The 26,291-nt window shown below is 38.4% G+C and overlaps 1 protein-coding gene across 1 annotated transcript in view; it reads left to right on the top strand.

The window, feature by feature from the left end:
- Positions 1 to 26,291, top strand: part of EXOC4 (exocyst complex component 4) — a 722,726-nt gene that overhangs the window by 318,771 nt on the left and 377,664 nt on the right. Inside the window, exon 10 of the mRNA XM_026511236.4 lies at positions 7,706 to 7,802. Within this exon, the coding sequence (XP_026367021.1) occupies positions 7,706 to 7,802 (97 nt within the window). The remainder of the gene's footprint in view (positions 1 to 7,705; positions 7,803 to 26,291) is intronic.

Raw genomic sequence — 26,291 nt, forward strand, 5'->3', positions numbered from 1 at the left:
TTTTTGAACTATAAAAGAATATGATTTTTATTTCTGTTTCTTTGTAAAAATTATTTCATGGTGAAGCAACATTGTTAGGTTACCAAAAAAGAATTATTTCATGGTCTTTAGCCAAACATCTGGGAGAGGGGGTTTTACTTGAAGCAGAACTCAGATGAGGTATTTGCTTCCTCGCAGGCTGCTCACATTGAAATTCCAAAGGACATAAGGTGCTGCACGTTCATCTGCTGTACTCCTCCTTATACTTCAAAACATGGACTGTTAGTCTCACAATAACCCATCATTAGGCAGTCTCTAAATTAGATCCTCTTCCAGTACATTTTGCTTTATACCTAGGAGTGACACTAGAAAGGGACCCAAAGGACCTTCCCCTTTTTCCTCAGGATGGAGGTCCTTGGGCTTTCCTTTATTTTTTTCCTTTCTCATTCTTACCCCACCTCCAGACTTTGCTGTTCCCTAATTCTTTACTACCAAACATCAAACTTGTTTTGCTCTACCCCATTTCTGATTGTAACTACAGCCTCCGTTCCTTTTCAGTCTCTCTCACTCTGACTTCAGCCATTAATACTCTGATCTGAGAGAAACCCCCACATGTCAGCTTGCATTGCTTATCGTCAGTCAGTCGAGTCTTTTCCAAGTCTCATTTATTTCTTATTAAGCCTTGACCCATCTATGGTCAATCACCTGACTTTCAAAGGAAACTTTGACTCCTTTTCTCCTTGTTCCTTTGCTACAATCAGCTGGTAAATCCTTAACTCCAACTCTCAGAGTCTTTCTTCTCCACTCGTACTTCTGCTCTAGAGTATTCCGTAAAATACGGTGCTGCTACAAATTGCAGGAATTTCATCTCCCCTGGGCCCCAGGCAGTATGGAAGGATTATCAAGAAATCCATCAGATGTAACAGTAAAAGACAAAGCAAGGGAGAGTTACTGGAATTCTCTTAAAAAGGGAAGCAGAAAAAAAAATGGGCTTCTGTCAGTATTTTGGGTATTGATACAGGCAAACTCTCCAAAGTTCCCTCCCTGAAGAAAGGGCTGGACCCTTTCTTGTCTTCCTACCTGTATGTTCCTGGGCCTCCAAGGAGCCCTAACCAGTAGTTTGGAGTTGAAGGGGTCATTATACCCTGTACTGGCTAGTCAGGCAAGATGGGGAAAAGTAAAGTTAGTTCTGGTTCTTGCTGCTGGGACTATATTAGAGAGGAAATTGTTCTTTCTGGCCTCAGTTGGACCATTAAATGTTTCCCCCCAGAATCATTGTTTATATGATGGTTTTATCTACAAAATGTTGTTTTTGTCAGGCTTCACTTACATTTTTGATCAAAGAGGCTTTTTGTGCCTTGACTTGGATAACCAACTGTTGTATTTAGTGTGGATTCCATGGAGAAGGCATTTTATGCATCAGACCACCATAAAATCAGAGTTTCCTGCTCCCTGTTTTAGAATTTTCATGGGTCACCCATCATCTGTGTCATTTTTTTCAACCCGTGAGTTTCTTAGAACATAAAGTGATATTAAGCGTATTATAGTGTATATATAGTTGGGAAAAAAAATAGTTTAAATACTGAACCTGCCATGTGTGATTTTGATTTTGAGCAAGACTCTGTACTCCTCCTCCCACACCCATGAGCCTCCATTTCTTCGTCTCTGTGTTGGGTAATAATATTACAGGGCTATTACTAGGATTAAGTGAGATATTTTACATTAAGGGTCCAGCCCGGTGTCAGATTCCCGGTAGGTGTTTAATAAATGTGAGTCCCCTTTCCGCCTCTTGACCTTCTTCCTGCATACTTGACACCTGTCTTAATTATCTACACAGTACAATATTAGAGCTACCCAGGAATAAAATATCATTGAGCAGAGAAACATAGACAAGGCATTTATTCCTCTAATGGTGGGGATAACTAATTTGTTTCTAATTGGGAGATTGTTTTCTACAAATAATATCTTATTATAATTTTTCAGCATTTTACTGAGACATGCATTCTTTACTTAGTATACTTTATGCAGAACACAACTGCTGTTTGTTCCTAGGTGGTTTGTACTTAGAATTCACTCGATCTAAAAGAGACATTATCATTTTTTCTGTTTGTTCATTTGTTTATTCATACATTCATTCAACAAATACTTACTGAATGCTTATCATGTACCAGAAACTATTCTAAGCACAGCCGATACATCCATGAACAAAATTATATTGTTAGTAATTAGAGACTTGGTGCAAGTTGAGTCCAAAAGGTGATCCTTTCCCTCAAGGGGTTTATTGCCAAGATTTCCTTCGCAGGTCCGACAGCAACTTACCATGAGAAGTTGAATGTTACCACCAATCTTTTTTTTTTTTTTAAGATTTTATTTATTTATTCGACAGAAATAGAGACAGCCAGCGAGAGAGGGAACATAAGCAGGGGGAGTGGGAGAGGAAGAAGCAGGCTCATAGCGGAAGACCCTGACGTGGGGCTCGATCCCATAACGCCAGGATCACGCCCTGAGCTGAAGGCAGACGCTTAACCACTGTGCCACCCAGGCACCCCATTACCACCAATCTTGATTTGCTTAACTTGACTGTAATAGTAAGTTATTCGAGGGTAAGAATAAGTATTGTACTTCTCTTTTCCCCCTAATCTAGTACCAAACCCCAAGCTCATGGATAGTCCCTAGTCACAGGCTGGTTGGTAGCAGCAGCCCAGCATTAAGTCCTAATGATAATCTGTGCTTTTGAATGGGTACTTGCTAGAGAACTTAATCTTTAAGAACAGGGTGACAGCTGTGAATTCAGGGAATTCTTAGATCATTCAGCAGGCTCTTAGAGCCAATTAAAGACCCAATTTATTGATGCAATCAGAATGTATTTTCATAATCCTTCGAAAGTGTTTATGAAGCAAAGTATTTGCTGTAAAAAAAAAAAAATCATCTTCACTGTGATTCTTTTCTATGTGGAAGGGCCAAGTTGAAATCCAGGCCATATTAAACATGTCAGATAAGGTATGCTGCTTTCTGTGGCTTAGCCCAGTTGACCATCAGACTCTATACTGTCTTCATCTAAGCACTTGGCACAGACAATTCATAATCTTTTTATCTATACATTTAATATTGGTTAGTTTTATTCTGTCCTGCTGTATGTGTTCTTAGCAATTTTCTAAACTTTCTCTGCAATAATCCCTCCAAATAAGACAGCCATATTCTAATTGCTCCTGTTAATAATATTGACTCTTAGAGTGCTGCCTAACATAGCAAGAGTAACAGTGTGTAAATTGGTTCTTTTGTGTTTTAGTTTATGTGTCAGTGATGTTTTGTGTGTGTGTGATCAGTAGATCCTTAACTGCTTGGTCGTTCTAATGAGAAAAGTAGACCATTTATTTGAGGTACACTAGGTGTCAAACAGTGTACTGAGTCCCCAGGAGTACGTTTATCACCACAAGTCTTTGAAAGACTTAATTTCAGTTTGTATTTTATAAACGGAACACTAAGGCTCAGAAAAGTTAAATAATTCTGTCACACTTCTAGTAGCAGTCTGGGGTCTGACACCGATCTTAGTGATTTTTCCCACTGTCCCCTAGACCCGTCGGCAAGGACGTTTGTTTCCATTTCTCAGGCTGTGGTTTTCTTTTTCTGTTTTATTAAAATGACTGTATTCATTGCAAATGACATCAAATTCCAGTTGGGAAGAATCAAGGAAGAAATAAATTGAGGAGCTAATGACTTCTATGTAAATGAATTCTCCAAGAAATTCTCCTAGGTTGTGAGCCCTGAGATGCTGTCATCCCAGCAGTCACTGGGTGGCCTCTGTGCCTCTCGCCAGGTGTCTGCAAGAGCCTATCAAACCATTGTCCTCATTGTTAGAAACTGAAATATGGCTGGGGCATTTCCTCTCCTTTCTGCGCAAGATATATTCTACTTGTAATACTACTGTCAGTTTCCTTTTCTTTCCAACCATCCATCATCATTCAGCATTTTCTCTGGTGTCTATCTCCCGGCCTCTGACAGCTGAGATTAGACTGTAAGCATAATGAATGAAGGTGAAGGAGATGCTCTGGCCCTTGCATGCTCTTTCTGGGATGGAACATGTTCCCTCGGAACGCTCCTGACAGCAGCTCCCAGATTACTTGATTGCGGGAAGGCAGATGAGGAGAGGCGAGTTTTGTTTCTCACTCAGAACGTTGAAATGCTAGACTAAATCTCAGAGGATTCGACACTCGGACCGTATGATCTTTGGCCACAGTCTTTACTTTTGGTTCTGACCTGTGTATTTTCAAGAATATTTTCATGGGGTTGGTGCTGTTATTGGTAATTGGGCAAGCTGGATTTGGACTTGCAGTGAAGAGGAAATCACATCAGATGCAGTGTTGATGGCGTTTGCGATGGGCCTGGAAGCGTATATGAGGCTCCTGCAGGACAGATTTTGGTTGGGGGTTGACATATTCCTGTCTAAAGTTTACTTTTTATTTAGTTTAACCCCACTCTGTAAAACAGTAGTCATCTTTCTGGCGCTAACAGGGAACAAATGCGACTATTGTTTAGTTTCCAGCCGGATGCTAACCCTCATCCTTCATTTTCACAGCCAGATCTTCCTCTCACTGACATTTCTCTTGGCCCGTGGGCCTTATTTTTGGTATTGTATCTTTTGTTATCTGTGTTTCCTATATGATTGCCATCAACGAATGCTTGTTAAGTGCACCTGCTACCCGTAAGGCTCTGGGGATACAGAGAGGTTTGCTTATGTGTGTTAGGTTTTTGACACTTCCCAAAGGGCTTGCACATATACTTTCTCATCTAGTTCCGGTGACATTCTACTGAGGTAGGTCTCCATTTCTTCCTTCATTCAGCAAATGTACGCTTTTAGAACCACTTTCCAGGATGTTCCTTTCCAGGCGGAAAAATGTTACGTAAGCATTAGAAAGCAAGCGACAACACAAGTGACCTATGTTACGGTTATTTTATATAAAGTCACTGCTAACAGAAATGTGGACATTGGGAGAGGACCACTCAACAGTTTAAGGCTAGGCCTGGTGCCTAAAGAAATGGTAGGAGGGGGCAGGGCCCTCCAGATGGAAGCCCGGCGTGGAGCCGGACACAGCAGGGCACGCAGTCCTTGTATTTGGTGTGCACGAAGCTACTAGTTGGACTGGAGCTAGGTTCACCAGGTCTGTATATAGTTATTGAGTATCTAAAATCATAGAACCTACACATTTTTAGAAATCACTGGAGACCATGGAGTCTAATGTTTGTCCTTACAAGAAATGCTCGTATTCCGTAAATGAATGCATTATATTGTCGTGTTGACGTATTTCATAGGCAGTTATTTACGTTGCGCCTGGAGTGCAGAATATAACTGGTTTATTTTCTACGCATATACACACGTCTCCTTGGTAATTCAGTACTGACTTCATGTTATGATCTTAGAGAAGTGTTGCTAAAGAAGATCTGTTTGTTCTGTTTGTTTGGAACCATCCCATGACCTTTGGAGGAGGCTTTTGTGAAGGGAGTAGTGTTTATGGTAGTCTCGATGCTCTCCTTTTGCAAAACCACTGACTTAGCAGAACACTAATATCTCTGGTGCAAATATAGTAATACAAGATGCATTTGTTTTTCAAATGAGAAAAAATAGCTCATGATTTTGAATCAAGAGCTGTACATGTCATTATATTTTCTGTTTTTCTTAAGAAAAGCCATGCTGTGATTAGTTGGTGGAAACAACTGATCCAAATGGGGTTTGTCTAGACTCTGATGCCTCTGGGAAGTCTTGATGATCCAGGGTATGGATTTCTGAGGCTTCACGTGTTTTTATCAGTCAATCTCCAAGATACCTTAGAGACCATTAAGATAGATAATAAATCAAATGAGATTTAGTTGTGTTTGGTATCATGCAAAGAGCTATAATTAGAAAGAAAATGTTGAATTAAAAGAAGTATTTAAGTGTAGATTGTTAGGATTTTGAGGAAGCCCGGGATATAGCATCTATCTTTACTGTCAGATTTCTGGAACTATTAAGAAATAACATAAGTAAAGTAGATGGAAGGTGAAATACCAACGTTTATACTGACATAAGCCAGCCTGGAAGATGTAGTCTACTATGAGAGCCAACTGAGTTTGCTAAATCAAAATTAGGCTAATTTACTCACCCACTTACAGAAGGGACTAGACCACTTCATCCTTCTCTGACAAAGCAAGACCTTTATTGTTCAACTTGGCGAGACAGCACTTACCATCTGCGGGCGTTCTGGTTTCTAAAGTGGAATAAGGAGGTTACCCAAACATGCGTGCTCAGCTTTGTGTTCTCAGTTTTACCAAGGGAATTATTTCACTTCACTTGGCGTGGGGAAAAGACAGAGGCCAGGGATTACATTAATTTTCATTCTCATAATAGGTAATGTGAGTAATGTGTGTGGAAGGAGGAGCATTTCTCCCCAACATCCTAAGATACACATTTTTTCACATTGTAAAGCCTCTGAAATTAGGATGTTATCTTCTGTCTGACAGAATGAGTAGTTTTTGCCTCCGTATGTGTGAGCTGAGTGCACAGTCCTCATGCAGTGAGCCTTCAATGTTTCAGTTAATGAACCTCTTAAGATCGTTTGAGAAAAGATTATGAGTCTTTTTTTTTTTTTTAAAGATTTTATTTATTTATTCGACAGAGACAGAGACAGCCAGCGAGAGAGGGAACACAAGCAGGGGGAGTGGGAGAGGAAGAAGCAGGCTCATAGCGGAGGAGCCTGATGTGGGGCTCGATCCCAGAAAGATGGGATCACGCCCTGAGCCGAAGGCAGACGCTTAACCGCTGTGCCACCCAGGCGCCCCAAGATTATGAGTCTTGGTTGGTATAGGAACACCTTCTCTTTAAACCTTCTGATAGCATCAAGTACATACCAATATTAAACCTTGCAGAATTAGTGTCAGCAGCTAGAATAAAATACTGGATGCGCTCCTTTAAGAAACCCGCTTAGTGATACCATTTAGAAAACAAGGGTATTGACAACTCTGAGTCATTAAGAAAAGCTGGATTCTGAAAGTTACGTAGTTTTAAGAACATCTTAATTTATTATATTTCTGTGTTAAATGTGTGTGAGAGATTTATGGCAATCATCTATTTATTTTAAAAGTCTTAAAGCCTTAAAAATCTTAAATATTTACTTATAAATTATATCACTACATGTATATATTTTAACTATAAGGAACTTTTCAATGAGGAAATAAAACCTAGGTAATGAGAAAGCATTGTATAGTTTCATCAGAAGGATTTTTTAAAAACTTATAGTGTTACTTAGTAGTGTATCTTGAAATTAGTGGGGTCTTAGATTTGATGGAGTGTGGTCAGGTAGGTTTATATGGGTCTTTGCTCTAACCTTTACAGCCCTGGACAGCCTTGAATGCTACTTCCGCTTTGGGAAAGTTTTCACATGCTGTTCTGTCTAAGATAGACACTGGTGATTGTCTGTCTCGAAGTTTAACTGGGTTTGCCCTACACTGTTTCTTTAAAAACATTATTTTTACTGAGCTTCAGCCTTCTCCTTCCAGAGTGAAAATGCTGCTCTAGTTTACGTAATGAGGAAGACTGACTGGATCCAGTCATTCAAAATAATTGTATAGATTTGAAGGCAACTTTTTTCAGTGATAGTCCTTCTTGTGATAACATAACATTCATCTCAATAGCCTTGTTTTATTTTTTTGTAGAAGTTCTAATAAACTAAATCTCTCTTCTTTTTCCTGAAAGGGGGTCCTGATGACAACTTAATTGAAGGTGGAGGAACCAAATTTGTCTGCAAACCTGGAGCCAGAAATATTACTGTCATATTCCACCCATTACTAAGGTAAGTGAAATCCTATGTACTTACTGCAAGTCAGTATTTTCATTATTTGCTGATGTACTGAATATCAGTAGGTCAGTCAGCATTGAAACAAGTCCTAAATAAACAAACAAACAAAACAAAACAAAAACTTGTTCCATTTTCCACGGCTTCACTATCAAAGTTTGTCAGTAAAACAAACAATGTCAACTCTGCTAAGTACCTGTTTGTTCTCTGCAGTAATACTCTGTAAATACTTTTTTTATAATTTTGTTTCCTACTCCCTGTCCCTGCCCCTCTCCCTCTCTCTGTCATTGTCCCTCCATTCCCTTCTTCATTTCAGGGAGTGGTAACTTATGGCCCACGGGAGAAATCTAGTCTGTCACCTGTTTTTCTTTTTTTTTAGTAAGTTTTTGTTGACACAGTCATGCTCGTCTATTTATGTATTGTGCATAGCTGCTGTGTGCTACAATGTTGCAGAGTTGAATATTTGCAAGAGAAACCGTATGGCCTACAAAGCCTAAGATGTTGACATTTAGGCCCTTTACATAAAGGACAGAATGGCAGACCCATGAACTAGCTCCCTAATTTACATTAATGACTCAGATATCCTCTAAGGATTGGCAAGTCTTGAAACAAATATGACCTATAAAAACTGAAAGACATTATAGCAGTTATGCATATGGCTTTATATATTAGAGGACAACTCGATGCTGACTAGAATGAAATCTATTGTATTGTTCAGCTTATTGTGGAACTATGATTATAAAAAAATAAAAATCTGTGATAATTGCATTTTTAAAACTAGTAAGCCCTAAATACCTTTAAAAAGGAACTTCTTGGGAAGAGAGTAAAAAGGAGTTATTCTTCAGTGGATCTAAAGTTTTGCTTTTGCAAGATGAAAAATTTCTAGAGACCTGGTTACACAACAATGTACATATAGTTAGCATTACTGTACTGTATGCCTAAAAGAGATTAAGATGGTGAATTATAGGTTAAGTGTTGTTGACCATAATAAAAAAGGGTACTCTTTGGACATAGATATCCAGTATAATATTAATTGTATGTTTTCTCTGCAATGAACCAGTATGTATATTTGCTTTTTTCATATAGTGGACCAGAAACTCTTGGGTTCATTAAAAGTTAAGTACCTCAGATCATCACATTAACTTTCTCAGGTAATTTCTATAATATTTGAGGCATTTGAAATAACAGTTAAGCAAGTGCTGCTGAATTGTCCAGATAAATATTGTATATACTTTTCTAAAATATAAGCAGTTCATTACTGGAATTATCCTTATCCTACCTTCTCATTAACCAAGACTTAAATTGAAATCATTGGAACTAGTTCAATTTAGATCTCTTACAAAGCAACCAGATTTAAAAATTGTACTGGATTACTTCACCCAATTAGTTTTAAATGCAGAAACACAAATGTTTAAATTAAACAACAAAAATCGTTTCGTTCAATGACTAGAAATTTTTAAAGAAGCATTATTAATCTTTTGAAAAAATCTGTTGTAGCAGACATTTGCAAAAATAGATCATGTAATTTAGGAATCATGGAATTAAGAGAATTAAGACTATTCCTCTATAAATTTAGTTGATTTTCTATATAGGTACATAAATTACAACATCTAGAATTTCTAGATTAAGTAACAGTGCTCATATTTATTACACCTGACTTTGGTAATTGGTTTAGTATTCACTCTCGTCTTCAATTAAATTGATTTCTACTTAGAGTTGCTAATTGTTGGGAAAATGGGAAAATACCTTAATCATTATAGGCATCTTCTAACCTGGATTTAACTCCATAATTTACTGCTAAGTTACGCCATGGCATGGATAAATATAATCCTTATGCTTATGTTTGTTCCAAAGCAGAAGACCTTTGGAAGTTTTTTAGCTGCGGTGTCAGTCAACCACTTTTCAGGAGATTTTTTTCTCTATAAACTTTTTTTTCCCCTTTATAAATGTGAAGTTAGGAGATTGGGGAAGAAAAGTTACCCTTATTTCACAGTTAATAAAATGCATTTTTTGCTAATGTATGGGTACAGTTTAACGTAGTTCTTAGCAATTATTTTTTTAGCATTTATCCTTCTTTACAAGAGAGTTATTTTAAGGCTTGATAATACTCCTACTAGTTTTCCTCACTTGATTGGTCTCTACTTTCATTCTGAATGTTATTATTGACTAGAACGGGTGAAAGTTTTGTTGCATGATACAGTTTACATTCATTCTCTGTGTAACTTTTAAAGGCAGTCACAAGAATATTATGTAGCCTGCAAGGTAAGTTAATTCCTTTCTAAGCAGGTGGTCATTACAGACTTTAAATTAGCCCTTGGCTCAAATTGTAACCTTGCTTCTCAAACCCATTATAAAGTCTCAGCTGAAACCTCATAATGGGCTTATGGAACTTCAAATGATTAAGATCTTATAGTTGTTTTTTGTTTGTTTGTTTTTAATTTTTGTTTTTACACTTCAGTGTTTGTTGTTTTGGATTTATTATTTCTTCTAAAGTTTGGAAGTTTAGTTTTGGTAATGAGGAGAGTCAGTGTGCATTATCATACTTGTGCATTTCATTTTTACTCTTATTTAAAATTTTCTCATTTCTCCCGTAGCCATTCATTTATTCATGATCGACAAGTATATATTGAACGCTTACGGTGCATGTTTTCCCTTCTCTAAGTTCGGTGTGCACTCTTCTTTAGAAATAGTCACTCTTATTTTTACGGGATTATTTAAATAAAATTTGTATACATCTATTTTCCATCTTTTGGAATGCCCCTCATTTTATCTCTATGCTAGCTCAAAGTGAATGTGATTTAGCACATTATTAGTTACAAGACAGTATAACCTAGTGGGAGAGTTAGCATAGAAAAATGGAAACATGGGGAATTAAAGCACAGGATTTGAAATTTAGAGTGAAAACTGCAACAAATCAGGTTCAGATCCAGGTTCCTTTGTCCAGTTTTACTCACTGATTATGTATTGGACTCTGATTCTATGCGAGGTTCTGGGGCAACGAAAAAATAACATCAAATCCTTACTAAAGGTGCTCCCTTGTTAGCTGCGTGGGCAGCAAAAACCGAGAAGCCCCAAAACACCAATGACGGGCGAGGACGGAGGAGGCCATAGATGACTGCAGCCTTCCCTGCGCCCAGCTGCACAGTAGTGAGCCATCGCATAACCTTCACCCCGCACTTCTCCTCCTCCTTTGCTTCTGCTCGGATGGATGCGGTGACTCGTCGTCTTCCCCTCCTGAGTCCCCAAACGCTAGCTCAGAAGGAACTTCCCACAAGTTGGCTTTCATCACCCATTTAAACACGGTCCTTTTTTTTTTTTACGCTCTCAGGGAACTGAGATCTTTTCCGTGGGAAGGGAGTTTTTTATTTCCCTTTGCTCCTTTTCCCCTACATCTAATGATACTTGTATTCTGTCTTCCTGAAATGCTGCAGGTGGCTCGTGTATACCTCATTTATTAGAAATTTCCTTTTTATCATTTTTGATATTTAGCGGGCCATGTGTTCTTTGCTGCATAAAAGGTTTCTCTACTGCAAACTCGGAACCACCCTGTTTAAGAACACCACACAGCAGAATCTTGTTACGCTGTGTTGTATATTCTTAGCTGTCGTTTTTACAGTCCTCCCATAAAATCATTGTACAAGGTCCCAGATCTGGCAACCTTGCAAGTTTATTTTTGTACTTTTCCCCTAAGTACTACAGTTTTCTTCACTAGGAAATCTCACAGGGTGTCGAGGGCAAATACACGGACCTCCAGTCTGTTCACTACCCGTTAACTCTGCTGGTCCCTTGACTTGTTTATTTAATGCTTTTCCTTACGATTTTCTCTTTCTGGGTAAGAAATCAGAAAAGTGTCTCAGAGAATGATGTTTTAGAAGAATGAGGTCTATAGTATTATCTTGCTTGCTTGATTCTTAGCCTAACAAGACATTGTGTGAAACTTAAGCCTTCATGTAAGCTTTTGATGGTAAGAGTGTATCTAATCAGTTTTGCTACCTCTGGTTGTAAGTGAACAGAACATATTGAAATGAAGAGGTTTCTACTTACACCTAGGTAGATTCTGAAATACTTTAACCAAAATAGAGACCCGGAAAATGATAGGCCTAATAACTTGTTCCCCCCTCACGGACATAGTTGCCTCTTTTTACCTTTCTCTGGAAACAGTCAAGAGGAATAGATGGATTCACTCTAATAAATTATTTTATAGGCCTTCGATTTGGGGAAACGCAAAGAAAATATGTTAATGGTGAAATTTGAATGACAATATTTCCTTTCTTTTGTCTAGATCAGACATGCATTTGGATTTTTTTTTTTACATGAATTATTTTTGAATAGTTACATCATGGTAAATTTTATCAACAAAATACATTTTGTTGAGGTATCAATCACAGTTTGACAGAGTAGATCTTTTTAGTTCTAATTAATATATAATGTAATCATTTCTGGAAATTTGAAATTACCTTGTGGCTGCTATTTGTGGCATTTTACGGGAAGGATTGGAGAATGTATTTCTCCCTTTGTTTTTTTATTTATCACTATTCCTTATTCTCTAAAAACCCCCAACAGAGAATATATGGTTCCTTAGATTGTTAGTACGGTTCCTTCATATAGCAAAAACTGAGTGACAACCAAAATTATTCCTTTACAAACCTAAATGCTTACAGCATCTAACTAAAGTATTTAAAAACACTCTCAAGCTTTATTAATCTCTCATTTATTTACTTATTGCATGCATTTGTGATTGCATAGTGATTGCATACATACTGGTTCAATAAAGCAAATTGGTGGGGAGTGTTGCTATTGAAAACAAAGTTACACCTTTGACTCTATACATTCAACCCTCTTACAACTGGAGGCTTTCGGTTTCAAAGGTTTCATCAAAGAGAAGTAGTGGGATTTGATGTAGCCCATTACTGAGAAACAAAAAATTCCTAGTCTTGAGAGCTAGGACAGGTCATGAATAAGGACACCTGAGTCCAAGGAAGCGTTCTCACTGTGTCCTGAAATGGCCTCTTCTTCTTTTTATAGGGACACCAGCCTTTCTGGATTATGGTCCCACTCTTAGGATCTCATTTAAACTCAATTATCAATTGCAGAAAATGTATATTCAATTTTGCAATTCGAACAAACTCAGGAAATCAATTTATTAAGTGATTTTTTTAAATCATTCTTTTAGCACTGGAGCCAGTGTTTAAATGGGAAGGAGTTTTGTGTATGTATTTCATGGTAGAGAGATAGGCCACTGAATGTGGGCTAAGGGTGGGGGATGGGTACGGGTGACCACATTTTAATTTTTGGTGTTGGCCAAATTCCTTTGTGTCTTAGTTTTCCATATCTATAAAATCAAGGAGCTGGTTGGTCTGGATTTTGCTCTCTACCTCTCAAGTTTGTGATTTTCTGACTGGGAAATGCTTTTATAATATTTAAGGACTCCAAAGGCCTCACATTTTAAAATTTAAAAGTCCAAATGACAATGTGTTTCTTTTACTTATTTGCTTCAACTAGCTTTTAAAAGACATTTGGCTCTTTAGGGTAATGATCACTTTGCATATATAAAGTACATTTCTTACGAGACAATTGAAGAACAGATGTTTGCAGTTGGGGTGACTTGGCAGAGGTAAGAGGCTGGAGCCATAGTGGATGATGATGGTATTTAAAGTTGCAAAAATGTCACTGATGCTTCCTCTGTTGAACACAACTCGAATATTGAATATCCGGGCTGTGAGCGTTTTTCACTATTTATTATCAGCCACACTTCATTAAAATCAGACAGCAATTAAAAGCTTTCTGGGTAGAACAAAAAATGAAATATTCATTGGTCAGTAAGGAATAGGTTGGCATTTAGATTAGTCAGGGAGATAAAACTTCTTGGCAGTTGGAGCTATGGTGGTGGTCAGAATGTCTGTGGTTGGCTATGTGCCTTTTTTAAGGCAAACGGCAGTAGAACAAGTAATCGTAATCATAACATGTAATTGTGTTTGTCTCTGTTACAGAGAAGAGTAACCTCTAAAAGTTAATCTTGTCAGATGTAGCAACTGCCGCTTAGCAGCAGTGTAGGGAATTGGTTAAGGGGTCGCCAGGGCCTGGCTGTGAAATCCCTGTGATTGTGAATGACGTTAAGAGGTCAGGAAGTGGTTGAAACCAAACCTCAAACAATGAAAGGCACCAAAACTGATTATGCCATTAACAGAGTAGGTATTGTTTCTAAGGATGATATTCCAAAGTAAATGACAATTGTGATTAACACTTGCGTTTTACATTTTTTGTTTTATTAATTATAGTACTTATCACATTGACAATACTGGTGGATCAAAGGCATATAAAATACATTGTTTTAATTAAGCATAATAAAAATCCATTTGTTCATCCATTTAATAAAATTTATTGAGCACTTACTTCGTGCCAACTCCTCTCCATCTAAGTCTCTACCCTTGTGGAATTTAGTCTGCTGGAAAAATCAGACAATAAAAAAGCAAACTAATACACATGGAAAACAGTATCGGGTGGTGATAGTTTTAGGAAGAACAAGGGATGAAAGTGAGGAATTTGAATAGTGACTGGTGCAGGCAGGGGCACAATTTTATTTAGAACTCAGTCGGTAGAGCTTTCTGAGAAAATGACATTTGGTCAGACTGGAAACGAAGTTCTGGAGGCAGCTGTGTGAATTTCTGGGGTTGAATGACCTGGGCGGAGGTAACGGTAGGTGAAAAGGAAAAGGAGACATTGAAGGAGCAGTGAACCCACTGATGTGAAAAGGGGTGCGTGTTGCAGGCGTGCAGTGCATGCTGGGGCAGATAAGTGAGGAGTTTCGTACATGGGTAGTCGAGGTCGAAACTTCTCTCTTTTGTCGAAACAACAAGGAGGGCATTATATTTCATTGATTAGAAGCTTTTGGGACTAGATCTGAAACTTCCAAAGGTTCTGAAGGCTTAGAGAGAGCCTGATACAATGACTACCAGCAAAAACTATTTTCTGAGATTTATCTTACTGGATGTGGGGCACTCAGGAAGCCCTGTTTTTAAGGGTGAAGCCATTAGCACAAGTGTTTGGTATAGTGAAAAAATCTCTGTCCCTCCTGACAGTTGTGTCTCCTGAAATGGAAAATAAATCTTAAATATGTAGTCCACTTTGATTATATTATCCAAAGATAATGAGCAAATGTTATTAGGCCATTAGCTTATCAACATATGTTATTAAAGATTTATTCCGTGTGACATTGTAGATATCCGAGAGCTTTTGCAGAGCAGTTGTGGCTGAACTATAGGTTGTTTTCAACTAAAGAAGTAGTATGGTTTGGTGGGCTGCTTTGCAGAGGCCCTTGGGGGTTTCGTAATAAACTTTGCCAACAAATCTAATCTTTTTCTTATAGAAAATAACTCTGGGTAATCACTAAACTCCTTATGAATTTTGTATATATTAGTCTAAACCTGGCCTTGCACAAAAGATCTTTCCAACTTTTTGGCAACGGTAAGACCATTTGAGGTATTCAGAACTCCAAATCTGCATTCCTGTACCAACCTAGAGCTCTGCCCTTCCTGGTCTTTTTTTTTCTCGCCTCCTTTCCTAACATTACTTACACAATGAAGGGAGGAGAGCCCTTTAGATGTATCTTCTACATGATCGGGACACACGATAAATACTTGCTGAAAGAATTAATGGGTCACAAAGGGTGTTTAGCACGTGTCTGGTGAAGTGAATGGTTTTTTTTTTTTTTTTCTTCAGATACCAATAAAAGTATAAAGGAAAATTATTTTTTTTCTTTAGTAATGATATCGAAATAGGCCAGTCTTTCTTTCATACCCAGAAGTGGTATAATAGTGGGTGGTTTTTGTTTTGTTTTTTTGTATTTTGGTTTCTTTTTGCTTCTGTTGTAACTAAAAAGTGTTTGTTAGAGGATGCAGTACAGAAATATAAAGGTGAACTTTATATTTCCTTTCTTTTTACAGCACTGATCCTGTAGTACTACTCTTGTAGCTTAGCTTTGTACTTTGTTTTTAGGAGTTATTTATTGGAAGCCTAGATACTTTGTCCTTTCACCTTTTCTGTCTCTTATTACTACATTGAAAGCTTATGGTTATATGAAGTACTTTTGCTTTATCATTCTTTCATGAATCACAGAAGCCCCTTCCAAGATTATAAAACCATTTCTAATAGAAGAAGACTTGCTTTAAAAGCTTTTTTATTTAGCCTCTTCTGTTTCTGCCAGGTTTTTTTTTTTTCACTTTTATTTAGAAAGTGTGCGATTGTCCCTGGATCATTCCTTGATTATATATATATATATATAGTGTGTGTGTATGTGTGTTTTGAAAGAGGGATTTAAGCTTGATTATTTAGAGTAAGCACGAACGTCACAAGCTGAAATAATTCTTCTGTATTTCGTTTCCCAACATATTTTCTTTTGAGAAATGCACAAAAGTAGGATACCTGTGTCAGTTTGATGTGTGTATTGGTATTTGGCAGGATATTATTCTGCGTGTTCACAGGTATGTGATATTTTTATACAGATACGTGTTTGTTCTTAATGAGCTAAAGCTTATATAGACATTTTGAAAGATGCTGGTGATTAGACAGTCTAGCAAATAACATTGTAGATGATACATTATTCATGCACGGGAGGAAATGTGGCTACCCTATTGCATTTTTATGAAACATACCTTTTTTTTCCCCTTGTCCTCAGAGTTATGAAAAATAGTGCTCTGTTTTCAGACTGTCTGACCTAGGGAAGGTCTGAGAAGCACTGCGTAGTGGTACATTTTAGATTTCAAACCCCCCATCTGAGGAACTGCTTTTGAATGTAAGGAACGTTAAAGGCTTTTAATCCTCAAATTAACTTTCAGAGATTAAAATTCATTTTTCAGAGCTTTTCTTCTACTTTCATATTTTCAAACTGTGTTACGTGATATATGGCTGAACACTGATTGCGACTAACTGGCAATTTTATGTTACCAACTGAAATGGAGGGACGACCAAGGCTCCAACCCAAATATCAATGCATGTTTCAATGACAACGTTAAGAGAAGTCAGGCATTCCAGTCCAGTTAGGAGGAAAGTATAGGCCGTTCCTTATGAGGAGAAAAAGTGGAAATGTCAGTGAAACACAGAAGAAAAACAGAATATTTGACACCTGTTTTCACACGTATGAATGTCTTTCACTTAAAAGAGATAAAATAGCTTTGTTTTTTGTTGTTTCACAAATCTGGATTAGAACTAGTTGGTTGACATTTTTTTTTTTAATGAATGAATTTATTTTTTTTTATTATGTGCAAAAAAAACACACCTCATTGGTTGGTTGGGTGTTAAAGAGATTCTACTCTATGTAATGAGAATTTTCTAATGAATTTGGCAAAACTAGGAAACCTTTCCTTGGGAGGCAGTATCCTTCCGGGAGATGCAGTTAACTGCGTGCTCAACTGTCAGGTCTGTACTCCTGAGATCAAGGACTTCACATACTGTGATTTCTGATCTACCGTGCAACTTCTGAGCTCCGTGTAGATAGGTTTCTTCCGGTCTTGCTCATCTGGGTTACTTTTTCATATTTCAGTGTAATGCTGATGATTGTCGTTGAGTAAGCCAAGGACTTATAGTAGACTTCTGAGTCCTTCAGCTTTGACTTTCTTCTTCCCGACACAGGGTAAGAGAGAAATTCATGTTACAGTTGTATGTAGAACACTTGTTACAGGAACCCCACCCTTCCCTACAAGGGAGTTCCTTCTCTCCTCCTTCCTTTTTATTTCTCTTCTCCTCTTTGTATTTTTCTCATTTTTTTTTTCCTGTGCCAGTAATCGTTCATGTGAGTATAAGTTAACTCTTAGTGATATTTAAGGCAAAAAGAAACCTGGCTTTCTTCTGCTAAAAGCTAATATGGGTCTGAAACTGTATTTTCAAATAAACCTACAATCATCACGACTGCTGCTGATTTTGACCTAAATATGCTGATATTTTTGGTGTTTTTTCTATTATTAAATTTATAATTATTAGTTAACATTAGCTTATGTATAAAAGCAGAGAAGGTTTTTTTCAGTGCAAAATGTTTACATAATTTGTGTGCTGCTTTTTGTGTCTTCTGGACATGTATTTGTCTTGGACTGCAATAGCCAAAATATGCCTATTCAGCATTCATTGAAATATGCTTGTGACCAGCCACAGGCCCGTTTACATCTGATTTTGAAACCTAAATTGATAATGTAATTTGGTATTAAAAATATTGTAGGAATACCTACAGGAAAAACACGGTCTCTTACGTATTACTTCTGTTCCTTTGGGTGTTGGCTATACGTTGTTTCGCTGTATGAATTGGAAAATTATTTTGCTATTCCTCTTGCATACCCCTCAGAAAACTCTCTCTCTCTCTCTCTCTCCTCTCTCTCTCTCTCTCTCTCTGTCACACACACACACACACACACACACACACTCCTATTCATTTCGTTCTCTTATTTTGGCTTCGTTTACTTTGTTTCAAGGGCTTCTGTATAACACCAAGGGCTCTTCTTGGTCATTTTTTACTTTTAGTAATTGTCATTTGAACATTTAATCATTAATATTGCCTACTACGGGTTTTCTTTTTTAATATGTAGTACTTCAACTGAAATATTTTCCATTTCATGGGCAAAAACCCTTTTTATCTTCTTTTTGTAGTTAAAAACTGGCAAAAAAACCTCAAACTAAGCAACACTATTTTCTAGAAACTTGGTTATTTCATAAGTGAGAAAGGAAAGGTCTTTGATACAGCAAAAGAAGCAGGAACAGCAGATACAAGGAATACAGGTGGAAGTATCACAAGAGAATTTCTAGTTTTTAATGACCTTAATTTCATTTTTTGGCAAGAGTGGTGGTTTTGACCTTGGAAATGCTGGATCTGTGTCTTTCTGTTGTGCAGTTGCAATAGATACTGGAGTTTTCAATGTCCTCAAGTAGTTTTCTGCACTTGTGGAGGAAGAGTAATTATTTGGTGGTTACTATTTTTAAACTCAAGGAGCACCCTCTAAAGCCTATTCCTGTGAGCTACCGCATCATGACTAGGTGAGAAAGTATTTGATACATAGCAGGAAGAAAGCAGTGTAATGTCAGGAAAATCCCAGGATATCACTCTTTAGTGAAAGAATATGGAAGTATCTTAGTTGGATTCTCTGAATTCAGAATCTATGAATAATTTAAAAGCTAATCTGTTTTTCATGTTTATTACAATATAATATACATACATTAACATGTACAACTCTTTACTTATGTACTTGTATGTATATTCATATATTTGTATGATTTTTTGCATATGTATACACAAGTATAATCATGGCCCAGATCAAAATGGAGAACATCGTGCAGCTCATTTTCAATGCCGAAGAAGACTTTCTCATATTGACAGTCAATACCTTTTCATAAGAAGTAACCATCAGTAGAATTTCTGTCATTGTACGTAAATTAGTATTGCCTGTGCTTGAACTTCATATAAATGAAATCATACAGTATGTCCTCTTTGGTGTCTGGTGGCTTTTGTGCAACATTACGTCTGTGTTATTCACTCACACTGGTAGTAACAGCAGTCATTTGTTCTTTTATGTTTGCCCTTGTATCTGTATACCCCTGAAATCTGCAGTTATAAGAACACAATATTCGATCATTATTTTGGAATAAATGAGAACTGATTAGGATCTTATGGTCTTAAATACTGCTTATAATTTAAACTTCTTCAAAACAACTTTTCAAGAAATCTTTTGATTTCGTATCATGTGGGGGCCAAGGAGCCTCTCAGGTAAGTAAGAGATCCTAGAGGCACTTCTGTGGTCTAGCCAGGCAGTGAGCAAGGGTGCCCAGAGTCAGATTAACTAGATGAGGAAAATAGACTGTGTCCTACAGCCTTGGAAGTAAACACCAGGGAAGCTAAAATTAATTGACTCTGTATTTCCTAGACTTGAGATTTTCGAATCAATGAAAAAATAGGTTGCCAATTTTGTTAACGAGAATGAATTAGAACACCAAGAAAAGTAAAAATGATATTACCTTGGGGCACCTGGGTGGCTCAGTTGGTGTAGCAGCCAACTCTTTTTTTTTTTTTTGAAGATTTTATTTATTTATTTGACAGAGATAGAGACAGCCAGCGAGAGAGGGAACACAAGCAGGGGGAGTGGGAGAGGAAGCAGGCTCATAGCAGAGGAGCCTGATGTAGGGCTCGATCCCAGAACGCCGGGATCACGCCCTGAGCCGAAGGCAGATGCTTAACCGCTATGCCACCCAGGCGCCCCAGCAGCCAACTCTTGATCTCAGCTCAGGTTTTGATCTCAGGGTCATGAGTTCAAGCCCCATGCTGGGCTCCATGCTGAGTGTGGAGCCTACTAAAAAAACAAACAAACAAACAAACAAAAAACCCAAAAAACTACCTTGAAATTAAGAACCATCCTTTTTTTCAAGGACAGATAATTGACAACTTAAATTGACATTTTTAGGCAAACATCAATATGTAGGCTAGTGTTTAGAAACAACAAATTCAGCCGGGGGGGGGGGGGGGGGCGGGGAGAAGTGTTACATGAAGGATTAACTAAGAACCAGCGGGATGTGGGAGTATCACAGGAAGCAGTGAGTAGGCATGGGCTAGATTGGAGGCACTAACATAATTTTAGTGAGTAGGTATGTAAACACGTGCTTCTGCTCCATTGTAAGAAGGGAGTAAATGTTTTGAGTAAATGAGCAAATTATGGTTAAGTGGGTGGGCCAGTTTTAAAAGCGCAAGATAAACTTGGTGGACATGAAATATTCTTTCAGTAGGTCTTTAGAATCTTGCATTTTAATTCTTGCAAATTAAAAAAACATTTGTAGTTTGAACTCTTTATACCGTCTTGAACCTATTGTTAATTGCATTTATTCTCTGCCTTCACTTCAGCTGCTTGGTTATGGAATATATATTCTGTGCAGTCACATGTGTTATAGCCACTTTATTTTCTGGGTTTTCCTACAACTGCAGCCTCTCCAGTGGTGACTACATCTCCCTGTCGGCAGCAATGCCCTGCTGGCCCCAGCTCTCTCACCCTGCCCAGTGTGCTCGGTGCCAGCACCAGCAAAGCCATCAGTATGATGTTTGCGTATTTACTTCTGCTTTTTGCAAAAATCTGTGGGAGATATAGTGGAAAAACTTTTTAAAAGTTTCATTTATTTGTCAGAGAGAGAGAGAGAGAGTGTGAGGACACAAGCAGGGGTAGCAGCATGCAGAGGCCAAGGGAGAAGCAGGCTTCCTGCAGAGCAAGAAGCCCGATGCGAGACTGGATCCCAGGACCCTGTTATCATGACCTGAGCCAAAGGCAGCTTAACCGACTGAGCCAGCCAGGCGTCCCCCAGAGTATTCTGGGGAAAAAATTTAAATATAGGAGTGGGAATAAGAAAAGCAAAATTATATGAAAAGAGACCACTCTATCCTTTCTTTAAAATGAAATTATAAATGCTGAGCAGGTTTGATAAATGTGCATCAGTGCTCAGAAATGCAACTGAGTGAATCTACAGTGTTTTTTCTTATTTTGAAGCTTTCAAGAAAATTGAAATGAGGATTTCCCTGAAGAGTGAAAAGGAACCAACATACTTCTCTGAAATTTGGAAGTCCTTCTGTTCTATATGCCTTAATTCATTACATTTTCTTTTTTACGTGCTTTTGATTGACTTTTTTTTTTTCAAGCTGCAACTCCTACATTCAATAGGAATTGAGTGTACTTAACAAAAACCTGAATTTTGGGGGGAAATCCTTCAAGTTAGTCATGTTTTTCTGTTAATGATTTTTCATCCATTTATTCATGGTTTCCAACAAATATTCAGGTGATTACTCTGTGCCAGACACGGTCCTTGCCTTCATGGAGCTTTTGTTCCTAACTAGGTACTGTGGTAATTTCAGAAAAAAAAATCCATGACAAAAAAGGCCATTTCGTGTGCTCTTTCCTTTTTCAGAGGCTGTTCCTCCTCTAGTGAATCCTGTTCCCCTCAGTCTCCTCTGGGATCTCGTTCTTGTTGTTTAATCTGGTCTCTCCTGGGTCTTCAGTCTTTTCTGATCTGCTAGTTCCTTCCCTGGGACGTACAAATATGCTCCATCTCTGTCCTTTGTAAAATCTCTTTTCTTAAGCTCGCATATTCCACCCTCCCACTCCCACCTAGCCACTTAAACTCCTCTTTTCCTTCCTGCCAAGCTGCTGGACAGGATTCCTGCTCTTCCTTCCCTGTCCTCCCATTCACTCTGTCGTCTACTGACCACTCACCATCTAATTGTCAGATCTGAAGGGTAGTTTTCCATCTCATGTTACCCGGTTCTGCCAGCCTTCTAGGCAGCTGATCATGCTTTCATGCTTGGACTTTTCCCTCCCTTCTCTGTCATTGCCGTCTCTGGCTTGTTAAGGTTCTGTTCTCTCCGCGTGCTCCCTCCACGCAAGGCCTCCACAGAGCCTGTCTTGGACTGTTTTCTGCGTACTCCGCCATTATCTCCACCCATTCAGTAGCCTTCGCTCTTATTTTCAAGGTGTTATCTCCAAACTGGAAGTCTCTCGAAAGGTCCAGGAAGCAGGTTCAGTTCTAAAACTGAACTGATGGTCTTCTTGCCTAAATCTTTTCGTTCCCGCCCCTCCTCCTGGGCACATAGCTCCCTCCTTCTGTGCTAATTTGCATCTGCCTCTTCACCTCCTGCGTTCCCTTCCTGAGAGACACTGATCCACACCACAGGAATCCAGGAGTCCACCTATACACCTTTGATTTCCCCTGCTTCCAGACATCCAGAGTCACTCTTCTCATACTTATGTCTCACATGAAAAGAGGGCCTTCTGGGTGGCTTCGTCGGTTGAGCGTCGGACTCTTGATTTCAACTCAGGTCATGATCTCTGGGTCCTGGGATCGAGCCCAGCGTCGGCTCCGAGCTCTGCACGGAGTCTGCTTGTCTCTCTCCCTCTGCTCCTCCCCTTGCTCATGCTCTCTCTCTCTCAAATAAATAAATACGTAACATATAAAAATATATACCCACACTCAGTGAAAATATTAGAGTAGGAAAATAATGTCCCTATTAGGAGAAAACATCTGCAATTAATAGTGATGTTTTGGAAGAAGGTAGAAGATTAGGAATGAAAAACAAATTGGATTATATTCAAACTCAAGATGTTTGCTTGGGAGTTGGAGGCAGGCATGAGGAGAGAGTATTTGTGAAGGACAAGAATGGGATTCCTGGATGAAAGGTGTGAGCCGGATGTGCTCACGCCTTTGTAGTGGAGATAGAGTTTATAGGTTAAGTCATTGAACAATTGTACAATAAAGTGAAGCTTAATATAATATTGAATCCGATGATGCAGAGTTGAGGACTTTCAGAAAATCCTCAAGATCAAATACAAATGTTCTGGCAAAGAAACAAAGCAAAAGGATAACAGAGGTATGCGGGTGGGAGGATGGGGTAAAGGGAAGGATTAAAAGACTGAAAGGGACAGATCACAGGGAATGTTTAGCTAAGATCTATATTCATATATCGCGCCGTCTGTCTAGAGGATATCGGTTGCGTATATTATGTTCTATGCATACAACATTGTCCAGCCACTGAAAATTGTATCGTAGATATATTTTTATTAACATAGAAGCATACATTGACTAAACTGAGTAAAGAGCTGGTTGCAAAACAAAAATATAGCAGGACTACATTTTGATCAAAATATATACATCTATATCTTTATTTATGAGTACATATATAGCTAGAAATAAATGTGAGATTATTTTCTTTGTTATACTTTCCTATATTTTCTGAATTTATTGGAACGAGGCTATTTTTATTTTATAATTACAAAGTTCTAAAGGGAGAGGTCAGCATACAAAGCCATGATCTACTAGAACATAAATAATAACTTTATTACTGTGATTGTGCATTTACTTGAGTTATATAAATTATGTAATAGCATTAAATAGCTAACGATAAAACAGCAACTTGCAAGTACATTGTCTTATTCCATCAGCATAACAGCCCTGGGCAATAGTGTGAAGGCTCGAACATTCAGTTCCTTCTTTGAGGCAGCACAGTGTTGGAGGCAGGACATCAGCCTGTGGCTTCTGACTAAATCCTGTGCTTTCTGCACCATGTTGGACGGGAGCCCAGGCATGATAAGAGCCTGTCCAGGGTTCTTCATGGGATGTACTACAAGGCGATTTAGGGGGTCCAGGCCACTTCCATTTTGTGGTTCCTCTCACATCTAGACTCTCAGATTCTTTCCAGTGAGTAAGTGGTTGAGAGAAACAGAATTGTAGAACTGTCTTTTAAACCTCATTTCCTTCATTTTCTTACATCCTTCCTGTAGTATTTTGCCATCCTAAACTATTTCTACTCATCCCTTCAGCAGCATCTTTTCTGGGGTACCGTCTGACACCTCTCTTATTCCTCCCCTTTCCTCTGTGCCCTTGCTGACCTGACACATAATTATTCTCTGTTTATTCTCATGTGTCTTCCTCATAAAGAAGATGTTAGTGACCATTTTTTGATTCGCTTCGCATACCCGGAACTTTGCTGATGTCTGGCACACACTAGGTTCTCAATAAATGTTGGGTGAGTAAATTAATAATGTCAGCTTTTCATCGAGAGCCATGTCTTAGGATTCTCACCGTCAGAACCATGATAATGAGGAGAGACAGCTGGTTGTTGGGTGACCATACACGATTCATGGTTCTGGTTTTGTGCTCCCGTGTGCCTTAGGGTCATTGCCACCTAAGCAGATTTGTATCTAGTCTTCCTTCTCGGGGTTGCTTTTGGTATCCAAAGAAATAAATTACGAAGATAAATTTCCAGATGTGTTTTGCTGTACAGTTACTTAAGGAGAACCAATTCTTACTAGAAAGTGGCTTATTTTGCTCTCTTGAAGGCAGTGTTAGCGGAAGGGTTGTCTGTGTCTGATTAAAAATGATAGTCTGTAAACCACCGTAAGGTAGACCGTTAATTTCCCGTGACAGCACATGAAACTCCTCCTCTCCTCCCCTCCTCAAGCCCAAGCGCACACACTAGAGGAACCTCCTTTGCGAGACATTTGTTTAATGTTGCCTGTCAGAGAAGGTGCTAGAACAAGTCACTCAGGTTTGAAGTTTGCAAACATACTTCTACCTTTCTAAACATCACAAAGCCTGTCAAAAATCTCATTTCCCCATATTTTCTCTTCTCTCGAGAAGAAAAACCATTACAGATGTAAATGTTAGAGGAATTCTGTCATTGGCTTTGGCGCTTCTGCAGTAAGTTTTATTCGTAGTTTGGATTGGGGACAGGAAGGAGGCCTCTGCTGACAGTTTGAAATCTTTCTAGCAATTTATGTGAACTGTACTGCTAGGGAGGAGATGGTTTTTTCTTCCAGGCCTGATATTTCTGAAATGTCTGTTGATTCTTCCTGTTAGTTTCTTCTCCGTCTTTGAGACTCTCTACCAAACCTACTTTTGGGATGCATCCACGTATGTATTTCCCTGGGAGTTGGATGAAGTACATTTATGTGTGCCACACATATTTCAGATACTATTTTGTTTGGTGGATGGTGAATAACTACTGAGAAAGAAACGAGTTGCTCTTCAAATATAATTAGCAGTCCCAACCTAGGAGAAGTTTGCATTTGGTTGTGACAAAGCCTGTGGCATGCCCTCTGCAAAGACAAGAACGGGAGGATGGATGCATTTCTAATGCAATCAGGAGGCCCCTCTATAATTTAAATATATTAACATATCTCAAGAAACCTGGTATTTGAATGTCCCTAAGATAACTCAGAGTCTCTCCCAAATAAACATGATTGAATTACTTGAGGGAATGCATTAAGACAGCAGGCATGGTCCTTAATGGATCAAGGCTGTCTAGACTCATTATCACAGCAAACTCCAGGAAAACTATCACCAAAGCCTTAAGGAGGCAGGTGACTGATGCAGTCCTAGATGTTGTGCTTGCATTGCTCACATCCAGTTTGCTGCCAGAAGTTTGATGCCATGCAAACAATGAATTTCTACAACATTAATATTATTTCCTGCTTGTAAGGAGAAATAGTAATGAGCATACATAATGACTCCTTGTGTTTTAGATTATGTGCATGAGTATAAGTAATAGTGTTGCAGCATTCTGAATTCCAGGAATGTTGGGATAATGCAGGATAGAATTGTCTTAAGTGTACATTCTGGGTCTCACTTTTACAGTCTGCTTATATATTGTAAAGGTCTCCATCAACTCAAGTAAATAACAATAAAACTAAAGTTATTGAGCCCTAGTGAAATACCCAGCTATGTTTTTTGACGCTTAGCATCTACTATGTAATTCAGTCTTCACTGCAACTCTATGTATTAGGTATATTATTATCTCCATTTTCTAGCTCAGGGGGCATAGAGAACCTCACAGGAGGCATAGAGAGTCATAGTGGCTTGACCAAGATCACACTATTGTAAATGGGGGGGCCAGGGTTCAAGCCACGCAGAAGGACTCCAGAGCCCTAGCTCTTACCTTCTACTCTTCATTCAAAACCCTGAAAATACGAGGTTTCTCAAGCT

The sequence above is a fragment of the Ursus arctos genome, unplaced genomic scaffold (genome assembly GCF_023065955.2).
Source record: "Ursus arctos isolate Adak ecotype North America unplaced genomic scaffold, UrsArc2.0 scaffold_3, whole genome shotgun sequence".
NCBI classification, from domain to species: domain Eukaryota; kingdom Metazoa; phylum Chordata; class Mammalia; order Carnivora; family Ursidae; genus Ursus; species Ursus arctos.